This window comes from Coregonus lavaretus (assembly GCF_964263955.1).
Source record: "Coregonus lavaretus genome assembly, chromosome: 37".
Taxonomy (NCBI): domain Eukaryota; kingdom Metazoa; phylum Chordata; class Actinopteri; order Salmoniformes; family Salmonidae; genus Coregonus; species Coregonus lavaretus.
Genome location: NC_140024.1, coordinates 23,653,933 through 23,665,003, shown reverse-complemented (window position 1 = coordinate 23,665,003; position 11,071 = coordinate 23,653,933). Strand labels below are relative to the sequence as shown.

General features: G+C 42.5%; 1 protein-coding gene across 1 annotated transcript; it reads right to left on the bottom strand.

The window, feature by feature from the left end:
* Nucleotides 1-761: 761 nt before the first annotated feature.
* LOC311111380 (tropomyosin-like) lies at nucleotides 762-6,596 on the bottom strand (the record flags this gene model as incomplete). Its single annotated transcript, XM_084154097.1, has 7 exons — nucleotides 762-844; nucleotides 2,914-2,983; nucleotides 3,212-3,274; nucleotides 3,485-3,560; nucleotides 3,620-3,738; nucleotides 5,772-5,897; nucleotides 6,483-6,596. 7 exons carry the CDS (start codon nucleotides 6,594-6,596, stop codon nucleotides 762-764), a joined length of 651 nt encoding a protein of 216 aa, XP_084010223.1.
* Nucleotides 6,597-11,071: the final 4,475 nt, after the last annotated feature.

Sequence of the window (11,071 nt, the reverse complement as noted above, 5' to 3'; positions counted from 1 at the left end):
TGAAATTAAGAACTACAGAGTAGAAGGGTAAGGATGGCTGACATGGATGGATGGAAAGTTTATTTTACAGAAAGCCAAATGAGTCAGGGTTCTGTACAAAAGCTGGTCTATAGGACGGCAGCGGCAGCAGAGGCCCAACGCACGGTGGTGCTGTGGTAAAGAAGAGACGTGGAGACATAGGGGACAGGATGTTGGGCGATACTGCCATATAGTTGTAGTAGAGAGAGGCCTCTCAACCAGCGGGTGGCGTCTGTGATGGTTGTGAGATGATGTAAACAATTTAACTGGAAAAGAATGAGGGGAGAAACATAACGTGTTGGAGGGACAAATAATAGAAAGGCAGGTGACTGATATGACATGCAGGATGGAAACCACAGCATACAGAAGAGAAAGCAGAGCCAGGTACTCAAAAAGGGTTGAGAGATACACTATTCTGAGGGGTCAATTTAGATGTTTCTAAAAGCTTACAAAAAGGGATTGTGATTGTACAACTTTAATTGTACAATGCGTGTTAGGTTGAGAAAACTATATAGAATCTAACTAAAAAGGCACTAGCAAACTACAAAGGCAAGAGCTATTTGCTGTTGCATGGCAGAAGCGTAAAGTGAGTTGGTATTAGTAGGCACTGAAACTAAAATGTGAGCGGAAAAATCCAAACAGATGAAACAGACAAAACATATGCTACTAGAGGGAGTAGCAGTAAAATGGTGAGTGGGTGGGGCCTATGCACAACACACAAGCAGACACAAGCAGGTGATAGATTACATGGAGGTCATGTCGTTGAGAGCGTGGTCCAGTTCCTCGCTGATGGCCTTGTACTTCAGTTTCTGTGCATACAACTCATCTATTATGGGTGGAGTGGAGGAGGAGGAGAGGAGTGGAAGAGAACACATCGATGGGGTGATAATGAAGGGTGGGGACAGCAACATGATAGACAGAGCAAAGAAAGGAGGTGAAAAGGTAGGAAAAAACAAAGGATTATCCGAGAACAGAACTGAACGAAATAAAATACAATATCAAACCAAAAAATAATAGGGTAAAAATAGGATGTGCACAGGCCACTAATGCCCTGTTAGATTGTTTAGACCAAGCAGGAAATTACTAACTGAAACCCTGATGAAGGCACCTTGCTGTCGACATGTTTGTATCTAATTAAGACATATATTACATCGGAGTGACATAGTGTGTAGCTGCTTTCTTTTCCAGAAGGAAATGACAACATGGTCTCCACCCAAATGATATAGAGCTCCATTGTGAATGCTTTGTCTTTCCACAGCTACAGTAACACAGTCACACCAACAGCAGCATGAGAAATGCCTTTCCCTGGCCTGCACTAGCCTAACAAACACTGACTGTGTGTCAGCCATGGCACTGGCCTAGTCTGCCCAGCACAGAGCTGACTGTGCAGAATGTAGATACAGTATCTGATGACAACACAGAGGATGTGATGAAAGGTTAGACTTGACAATATTTGCACATTACTCTTTTAAAAATTCTTCAAGCTCTTGTCTTGGTTGTTGATCATTGCTAGACAGCCATTTTCCAGTCTTGCCATAGATTTTCAAGCCGATTTAAGTCAAAACTGTAACTAGGCCACTCAGGAACATTAAATGTCATCTTGGTAAGTAATTCCAGTGTATATTTGGCCTTGTGTTTTAGGTTATTGTCCTGCTGAAAGGTGAATTTGTCTCCCAGTGTCTGTTGGAAAGCAGACTGAACCAGGTTTTCCTCTAGGGTTTTGCCTGTGCTTAGCTCTATTCTGTTTCTTTTTATCCAAAATTGGTAGTTACAGTCTTGTCCCATCGCTGCAACTCCCGTACAGACTCGGGAGAGGCGAAGGTCGAGAGCCATGCGTCCTCCGAAACACAATCCTGCCAAGCCGCATTGCTTCTTGACACACTGCTCGCTTAACCCGGAAGCCAGCCGCACCAATGTTTATATTATTTTTTAAATATTTTTTGGGGGGGTATTTTACCCCCCTTTTCTCCCCAATTTCATGGTATCCAATTGGTAGTTACAGTCTTGTCCCATCGCTGCAACTCCCGTACAGACACGGGAGAGGCGAAGGTCGAGAGTCTTGCCTCCTCCGAAACACAACCCAACCGAGCCGCACTGCTTCCTGAAACAGTGCCCGCATAACCCGGAAGCCAGCTGCACATTTTTACATTTTTATATTTTAGTCATTTAGCAGACGCTCTTATCCAGAGCGACTTACAATTAGTGAGTGCATACATTATTATTATTTATTTTTTCATACTGGCCCCCCGTGGGAATTGAACCCACAACCCTGGCATTGCAAACGCCATGCTCTACCAACTGAGCTACATCCCTGCCGGCCATTCCCTCCCCTACCCTGGACGACGCTGGGCCAATTGTGCGCCGCCCCATGGGTCTCCCGGTCACGGCCAGCTACGACAGAGCCTAGATTCGAACCAGGATCTCTAGTGGTACAGCTAGCACTGCGATGCAGTGCCTTAGACCAATGTGTCGGAGGAAACACTGTACAACTGACAACCGTGTCAGCGTGCATGTGCCCGGTCCGCCATAGTAGTCGCTAGAGTGCGATGGGATAAGGACATCCTGGCCGGCCAAACCCTCCCCTAACCCGGACGACGCTTGGCCAATTGTGCGTCACCTCATGGGTTCTCCCGGTTGCGGCCGGCTGCGACACAGCCCGGTATCGAACCCGGATCTGTAGTGACGCCTCAAGCACTGCAACGCCTTAGACCGCTGCGCCACTCAGGAGGCCTGATTCTCCACATTTATCCAATGTAAAAAACACTATTTCAAATTTTGCTACATAAGACCGAATCGAGCCGGTCTGTCACATATGTTCTGTTTTACTATACAACACCTCAGATTTTCACATAGAAAATGCTTCACAATATATGAAATAAAAGAAAAGGTCCATACCCTCCAGATCATCAATGGTCTTCTCAAGCTTGGCCACGGACCTCTCAGCGAACTCAGCACGGGTCTCAGCCTGTAGCACAAGAGGCAGACAAGATGTGATGAATGTCTCCCATCCTCATCACACCAAAACATATGTTCCAACATAGATATAGATATATAATACAATGTCTGGTGTCCTCCACCCTTTCTATGGTCTTACTTTATCGAAGATCCAGTGGCTAACATGCTAACGCTAATGTCCCACTTGGTAAAGTGAATAGGAAACAGGGGCTAATATGCTACGCTAAAGGGAACTCACCTCCTTTAGTTTGTCTGTGAGAACCTTGATCTCCTCCTCGTACTTGTCCTCCTTCTGTGAGTACTGTAGTGACATAGTGGAGCGCAGGTCAGAGAGCCATCATCACAACACTACCGACATTAACTGGTTCAATGGATAACAGGCAGAAATGACTGGGCCTACTCAATAGAGTTACCTCACTTTATCTCTATGGCTATACTAGCAGGCAATGGGGATATAACCACTGACTGCAACAACCTGAGAAGACATACACCTGTCTAAACAGACACCTACCTTCTCTGCCTGAGCCTCAAGAGACTTCAGGTTGTTTGTGACTGTCTTCAACTCTTCCTCTAGCTCAGAGCATTTGCTGGTGTTTTAGGTATGGTTGAAGGAACAGAGGGGAAGGAACAAATGCCAGAGGAGGACCGACGGGAGGGAGAAACAGGAGTTATAACAGGGTAATAAGCGTAATAATAAAGAGCACGATCCAACTCCTCCTCAACCAGCTGGATACGTCTGTTCAGGGAAGCTACATCAGCCTCAGCCTAAGAGAGCACAACATGGAGAAACCACAATGTCAACCTGTTGCACACTCAAACAGTCACACTTTCTTACATAATGCACACCAGATACAGTATCTGGAGAGATGTGTAGTGTAATGGAGGAGGTTGGGGGTCACTTTTGGACACCTCTGTGGGGGGTTTCTTAACACTATAGGGGACTAAGATTTAAATGTGAGGGAAAGGGATAAGGGCCCAGACCATGCTGTAATTTCATCCTAAACTTCAGCATTATATATAACATTATATAAACAAGATTTTATAAACTATACATTTTATATAGGCCTGATTGGTATGTTTGGAAAGGCATTGACCAATATAAACATAATAAGATGCCTACTATGTAAATAGATGTAGCTACAGGAGGCATAGGATGATAGTGTATGATCGACTAGACTGGAGCATGCTGAAACTGCAGCAGCCTTGGCTAATGTGTTTATTTTGGAGCCTGCCTGGCACGTTTTACCATTAAATCATTTCTCACTTTCCCATTTCTTCATCCTTTTACGCGTATCACATGACAGACAAAACTTATATATTTTTTGCACTGTAAAAACATCCATATTCTGTCTATCGTTCTACCAAGCGTGTTGATCAAATGTGTACTAATACTGTCGTCAGGTATACTGCAGACGAATTGTCTTAAATTATTAGCTAGGGCTTACGGAATCCCTCGCATCCCTCTCCAGACCCAGTTCCTTCTGCAGCCTCTCTGCCGACTCTTCTGCACCGTCCGCCTGCTCTTGTAGTGTTTTTATTTTCCTTTTTACAGCTTCCAGCGACGTTAGCCCGGCCATTTCGCTTGTTTACTGCCTATTTTCTATTGCCTACGCCTTTTTCTAACGGTTCTCGGGCCAGAAACGCGCAACGATGCCGGGATGCGAAAATCTGCTCCCGTCCCTGTGTTTTTTTTCTACAGCTACTGGGGAGGCTGGGACTTGCGCTAAATGACACCGGAAGTAACACATTTCACACATTGCGCAAAATTGTCTCAAAATATCCCGAAATCTTCTGTTAAATAGGTTTTTATTTATTGTATCGTAGTGAGATAATATGACTATGTCATGATGACTTATTGGCCATTAGCCTATAATGCCCCTCCCCCCTTACAGGCTCATGCTAGTGGTGCTGTGATTGCGCATCTTGTTAATTTATTATTGAGGGGGAATTTAACCCATAATAAACGTTTTAAAATAAACATTTAAAACGTCTTTAAAGACATTCATTTTATTTTGAAAGATATCTCATACATGGTGCCAAAAGTAACATGATTATCCCAATTCATAATATTGATAGACCTACAGTATAGGCTACTTAAAGTATTTATTTATTTGTACAATTTTGTATAAATATTTTTTTACTATAATTACTATCATCATCATTTGGAGTTCTTTCTAAACTGACACAATAAAAATATCTAGATGCATGTTTCCTATAAGAACAAATGTTTATTTATTGGCGTCCCCTACAACATTCTCAATAAAAGGAGAAGTAAACGTTTTCATTTGACGAGTGAATATATAATGTATGACACCTATAAATCTAAGTTAAAGCTATTTAAAATATTCAAAAACTTCCACCAAACTTTTAACTGAAATTCTAAACGGGCCCCCATTTTAACCCAACAGGTTGCGGGGTGCACATGTTGCACTGCCTAAACCTGTCAGCTGTAACTTGGCCATATAAAGCACACAGCTAAATTTAACCTTCTGCTTGGATCTTCGAGGAGGGTGGCACACAAGGCACATTTGTTAGGCCTACAGTTGGTCTACTCAGTCTTATTTGGTTTCCATGAACACGTGGAATATTGCGGATGGCAGGCCTATGGTTTAGCTTAATGAAGACGCAGGTATTAACCATAAACAATTACGTAGGCTATTCCGAACTGAAATAATAAAATAATCTTAACTTATATGTATATGTATGTTGAGGTTCAATGTTAGCAGATTGTTTGTGGCCCCCCTGACGCCCACTAACACTTCGGACAGGTTTATGCCAACGCGCCTCTTCAAACTTACATCTGTGGCTTTCTTCTCAGCGAGTTCAAGTTTCTCCTGGGCATCCTTAAGAGACTCAGAGTACTTGTCCAACTCATCCTCTGTTCCCTTCAGCTTCTTCTGCAGCGCTACCAGGTCATCCTCAAGCTGATAGTTGGTGGAGAATATCATCAGTTCAATTGGGGTGTGCCATGAGCAGCAAAGAAGCACACACAGGAGCGCGAACGCACAGCCAGAAACAGACAAAAAAGGGAAGAAAACAAAAGCCAAGAGTTATGGAAAAAAGGCAAACACTTACAAATGCTTCAAGATATCGTCTTAGTCTTTGGACAAGTATTTACATTTCATTTATTCAATCCACTCACAACACTAGAGTGGCATACGTTAATCAATAGACTACGCTATTCATGTTTTATGGTAAAAAATATATAATCTAAGGCTATATCACGCATAACGCGGTGATATTAATCGACCAAACAATAAACGTTTTCTAAACCTTCCTGGAGTCCAAGAATAAAACATTGTCACGCCGCAAAAACAAATATATTCCCAATACGATTAAATACAACAATCAATACTGATCCTCATACTCTTCATCCTCTGAGACTTAATTTAATCAATATCGAGAGAGAGAGAACGCTCCAAAGCACTCCGTGCCCAAACATTTGACGCACAGTGCCAATGGCACCCGTGCGCAATAAGACAGAACACGATTTCTCTATGGATGCCGACCTGTTTGCTCTTGTCCTCCGCTGCCTTTTTGTCTCCCTCAGCTCCCTCAGCTCTGTCCAAGGCATTCTCCTTGTCTAGCTTAAGCATCTGCATCTTCTTCTTGATGGCGTCCATGGCTGCTGTGTTGTTGGGTTGGCCTCACCAACTGACAAAAAACAAACTTTGAGTAAAACCCTGAGAAGCTCCGCGCGTCTGAACCACACTGAACTTGAAGCTGTAGTGCAAGCTCGAGCCGACTGTAACTTGTCAAATATGTGCTATAGCAGAGGAGTTACTGGATCCCCATGGATACCAAATGCTTTTTGGGGAAACGACGCCAGCTGCTCTCTTCCGGGGGTCCTGTCTTTTTTATGGCTCTCCTCGCCGATTCGTTGATCCAAGACATTTTACCGTTGATAAGACTATATATGGGTTATGGGCGAGAAGGTGGCACCCCCTCCAAGACGTCTGTTCCTGTTTCAAACACTGTTCTGAGAGGTAGGCTACAGCCAGGGAAGGCAGTTTGGGGAGTTGGGGTCAGTTTAAGCACAAGGAAGTGAAGGTGGACAACAAAAACATGATCTTTGACTGGAATTGCTCATTTAATTCTGGAAGGATTACTTACATTTGTTCAAGACAGCAGTTCAAATAAGGCTTGAGAGAGTAATTTTTATAGGAATAAATCATGGCATAGTAATCGTTTTTATGTTACCATTCCTCCAACCAAATTCATGTTTAAAATAATTGCGTCGCCAAGGCCCACACTTAGTTTAGCCATTCACCACCACTCTTGATTATGAATCGTGTCTCCACTATGAACCATAACACCTGAGAGATGGGGTCATGTAACTCTGATCTCCAGAGACAAAATAAGCTGTTATTAAAGTTAAAGTTATTAATAATGCAGTTATTAAAGCAGTAAAGCAGACAAATATAGTCTGAGTGTTTAAGCCCCTGTGAAAAGAGATTGTCCCTGGGAGGGGTGTCATATTATTTGTACTGAAGTGTTCTGTCAGTGATACAACACAGTAGGGAGGAGCATGTCAACAAATCCCACAAGACATTGTTCACAATCTGAAGAGGGGCATCAGATAGTCTTGTATTCAACAGTGGCATATCATCCAGCTTGTCTCGACTCCTCTGTAGCTCATAAGTGCCTTGGAGTTCTTTCAAATTGGCCGCAGGGAAAGATAAGAGTGCTTTGGCATTTCAGCAATCCCCGTCTTCCTCTGTGACAGTTCACTGGTCTAGGAGAGTCAGTCACAGCTGTCACACTTGAACAGTAGAGGAAGAACCAGATACCTCTCCAAACACACTGTGATTGGCTGCATGGTATTAACTTATACCCTCAACTTTACTTTTACCTAAATCATTTCTAGGATACATTTTTATGGGGAAGATAATGAAAAAATAATGTCTAGTACTGACATTTACAGTCCATTTTACTTTACAGTACTCATTCGTACAGAACATTGATTTAAACTTTAGGTGATATCATGTGTGTGAGAGGTACTGCTCTTGTAAGCCTATACCCCATAAAGGAGAACAGAACAACAACACAAACAATTAAGTCTTTATATCCCCATATCCTTCTGGGTTGACCCAGCGACATCTACTCAAACAACCTCTTCTTCTTGTCCTCGCTGTTCCTCCCATGTTTTCTTGAGGGGTATTTTTAGGAGCATCTTGTTTGCACAAGTTGCACCTGTTACATACTGTACATAGCTCCTAATCCTACACTCTAAAAAATTAGGGGTTCAACAAGGGTTATTCTAAGATCCTCAAAGTTCTTTGAAGAACCTTAAGGTTCTTGGCACTGAGAAATGCCCCCAAAAGGTACTTAGAAGAACCCCATAGGAGGTGGGGTTCATCGAGGAACCTCTGTGTGCAATAATAGTGTTTAACATGATTTATGAATGACTTCCTCATCTCTGTACCCCATACATACAATTATCTGTAAGGTCCCTCAGTCAAGCAGTGAATTTAAAACACAGATTCAACCACAAAGACCAGGGAGATTGTTCAATGCCTCGCAAAGGAGGGCACCTATTGGTAATAAAAAAGAAGCAGACATTGAACATCTCTTTGAGCATGGTGAAGTTATTAATTGGATGGTGTAACAATACACCCCATCACTACAAAGATACAGGCGTCCTTCCTAACTCAGTTGCCGGAGAGGAAGGAAACCGCTCAGGGATTTTACCAATGGTGACTTTAAAACAGTTACAGAGAAAACTGAGGATGGATCAACAACATTGTAGTTACTCCAAAATACTAACCTAAATGATAGAGTGAAAATAAGGGAGCCTGTACAGAATAAAAAATGTGGCAAAGCAATTAACTTTTTGTCCTGAATACAAAATGTTATGTTTGGGTCAAATCCAATACAGTGGGGAAAAAAAGTATTTAGTCAGCCACCAATTGTGCAAGTTCTCCCACTAAAAAAGATGAGAGAGGCCTGTAATTTTCATCATAGGTACACGTAAACTATGACAGACAAAATGAGGAAAAAAAATCCAGAAAATCACATTGTAGGATTTTTTATGAATATATTTGCAAATTATGGTGGAAAATAAGTATTTGGTCAATAACAAAAGTTTCTCAATACTTTGTTATATACCCTTTGTTGGCAATGACACAGGTCAAACGTTTTCTGTAAGTCTTCACAAGGTTTTCACACACTGTTGCTGGTATTTTGGCCCATTCCTCCATGCAGATCTCCTCTAGAGCAGTGATGTTTTGGGGCTGTCGCTGGGCAACACGGACTTTCAACTCCCTCCAAAGATTGTCTATGGAGTTGAGATCTGGAGACTGGCTAGGCCACTCCAGGTCCTTGAAATGCTTCTTACGAAGCCACTCCTTCGTTGCCCGGGCGGTGTGTTTGGGATCATTGTCATGCTGAAAGACCCAGCCACGTTTCATCTTCAATGCCCTTGCTGATGGAAGGAGGTTTTCACTCAAAATCTCACGATACATGGCCCCATTCATTCTTTCCTTTACACGGATCAGTCGTCCTGGTCCCTTTGCAGAAAAACAGCCCCAAAGCATGATGTTTCCACCCCCATGCTTCACAGTAGGTATGGTGTTCTTTGGATGCAACTCAGCATTCTTTGTCCTCCAAACACGACGAGTTGAGTTTTTACCAAAAAGTTCTATTTTGGTTTCATCTGACCATATGACATTCTCCCAATCCTCTTCTGGATCATCCAAATGCACTCTAGCAAAATTCAAACGGGCCTGGACATGTACTGGCTTAAGCAGGGGGACACGTCTGGCACTGCAGGATATGAGTCCCTGGCGGCGTAGTGTGTTACTGATGGTAGGCTTTGTTACTTTGGTCCCAGCTCTCTGCAGGTCATTCACTAGGTCCCCCCGTGTGGTTCTGGGATTTTTGCTCACCGTTCTTGTGCTGATAACAAGTTCAAACAGGTGCCATTAATACAGGTAACGAGTGGAGGACAGAGGAGCCTCTTTAAGAAGAAGTTACAGGTCTGTGAGAGCCAGAAATCTTGCTTGTTTGTAGGTGATCAAATACTTATTTTCCACCATAACTTGCAAATAAATTCATTAAAAATCCTACAATGTGATTTTCTGGATTTCTTTTCTCAATTTGTCTGTCATAGTTGACGTGTACCTATGATGAAAATTACAGGCCTCTCTCATCTTTTTAAGTGGGAGAACTTGCACAATTGGTGGCTGACTAAATACTTTTTTCCCCCACTGTACAACACATAACTGAGCACCACTCTCAATATTTTCAAGCAAAGTGGTGGCTGCATCATGTTATTGGCATGCTTAAAATCTTTAAGAACTGGGGAGTTTTTCAGGATAAAAAAGGAACGGAATGTAGCTAAGCACAGGAAAAATCCTTGAGGAAAAATCCTTGAGGAAAAATCCTAGAGGAATCCTATAATCTTTTAAAGAATAATGTGCAAATGTTGCACAATCCAGGTGTGGAAAGCTCTTACAGACTTACCCAGAAAGACTCACAGCTGTAATGGCTGCCAAAGGTGCTTCTACAAAGTATTGACTGAGTGGTGTGAATACTTATGTAAACGAGATATTCATGCTTTTCATTTTCAATAGATTTGCTAAAATATCTAAAAACATGTTTTCACTTTGCCATTATGCAGTATTATGTGTAGATGGGTGAGAAAATAAATCAATTTAGAAAATAATGCTGTAACACAACAAAATGTGGAATAAGTCAAGGGGTATGAATACTTTCTGAAGGCACTGTATGTACTTTGAAGCAGACTAAAGCACTAGATGAATAGTTTGCAGTGCTCTCTAATGTTCTCCCTGGGGTGTCTGCCTATCTCTTTTTATGGCAGGCACTAGACAGGCAGCTCTCTTATTAGCCTGGGCTTTGTCCAACTGCTGCCAGGCACAGCATGCTGCTCATACACACAGGTCAAAGACCACAGAGACTTCTCATACACAGATATCAGATAGACTCAGAGCAGAAGCCATGCTATCCCAGGACATTCTGGGCTAATGGAGACAGATACTAGACACAGATACACTAACACAGTACCTGGCCAACTCATAATGGTTTAAAAAGTCTAGAAAAGCATCTAGGGCCTCTGATAGCCTGGTCCCAGATCTGT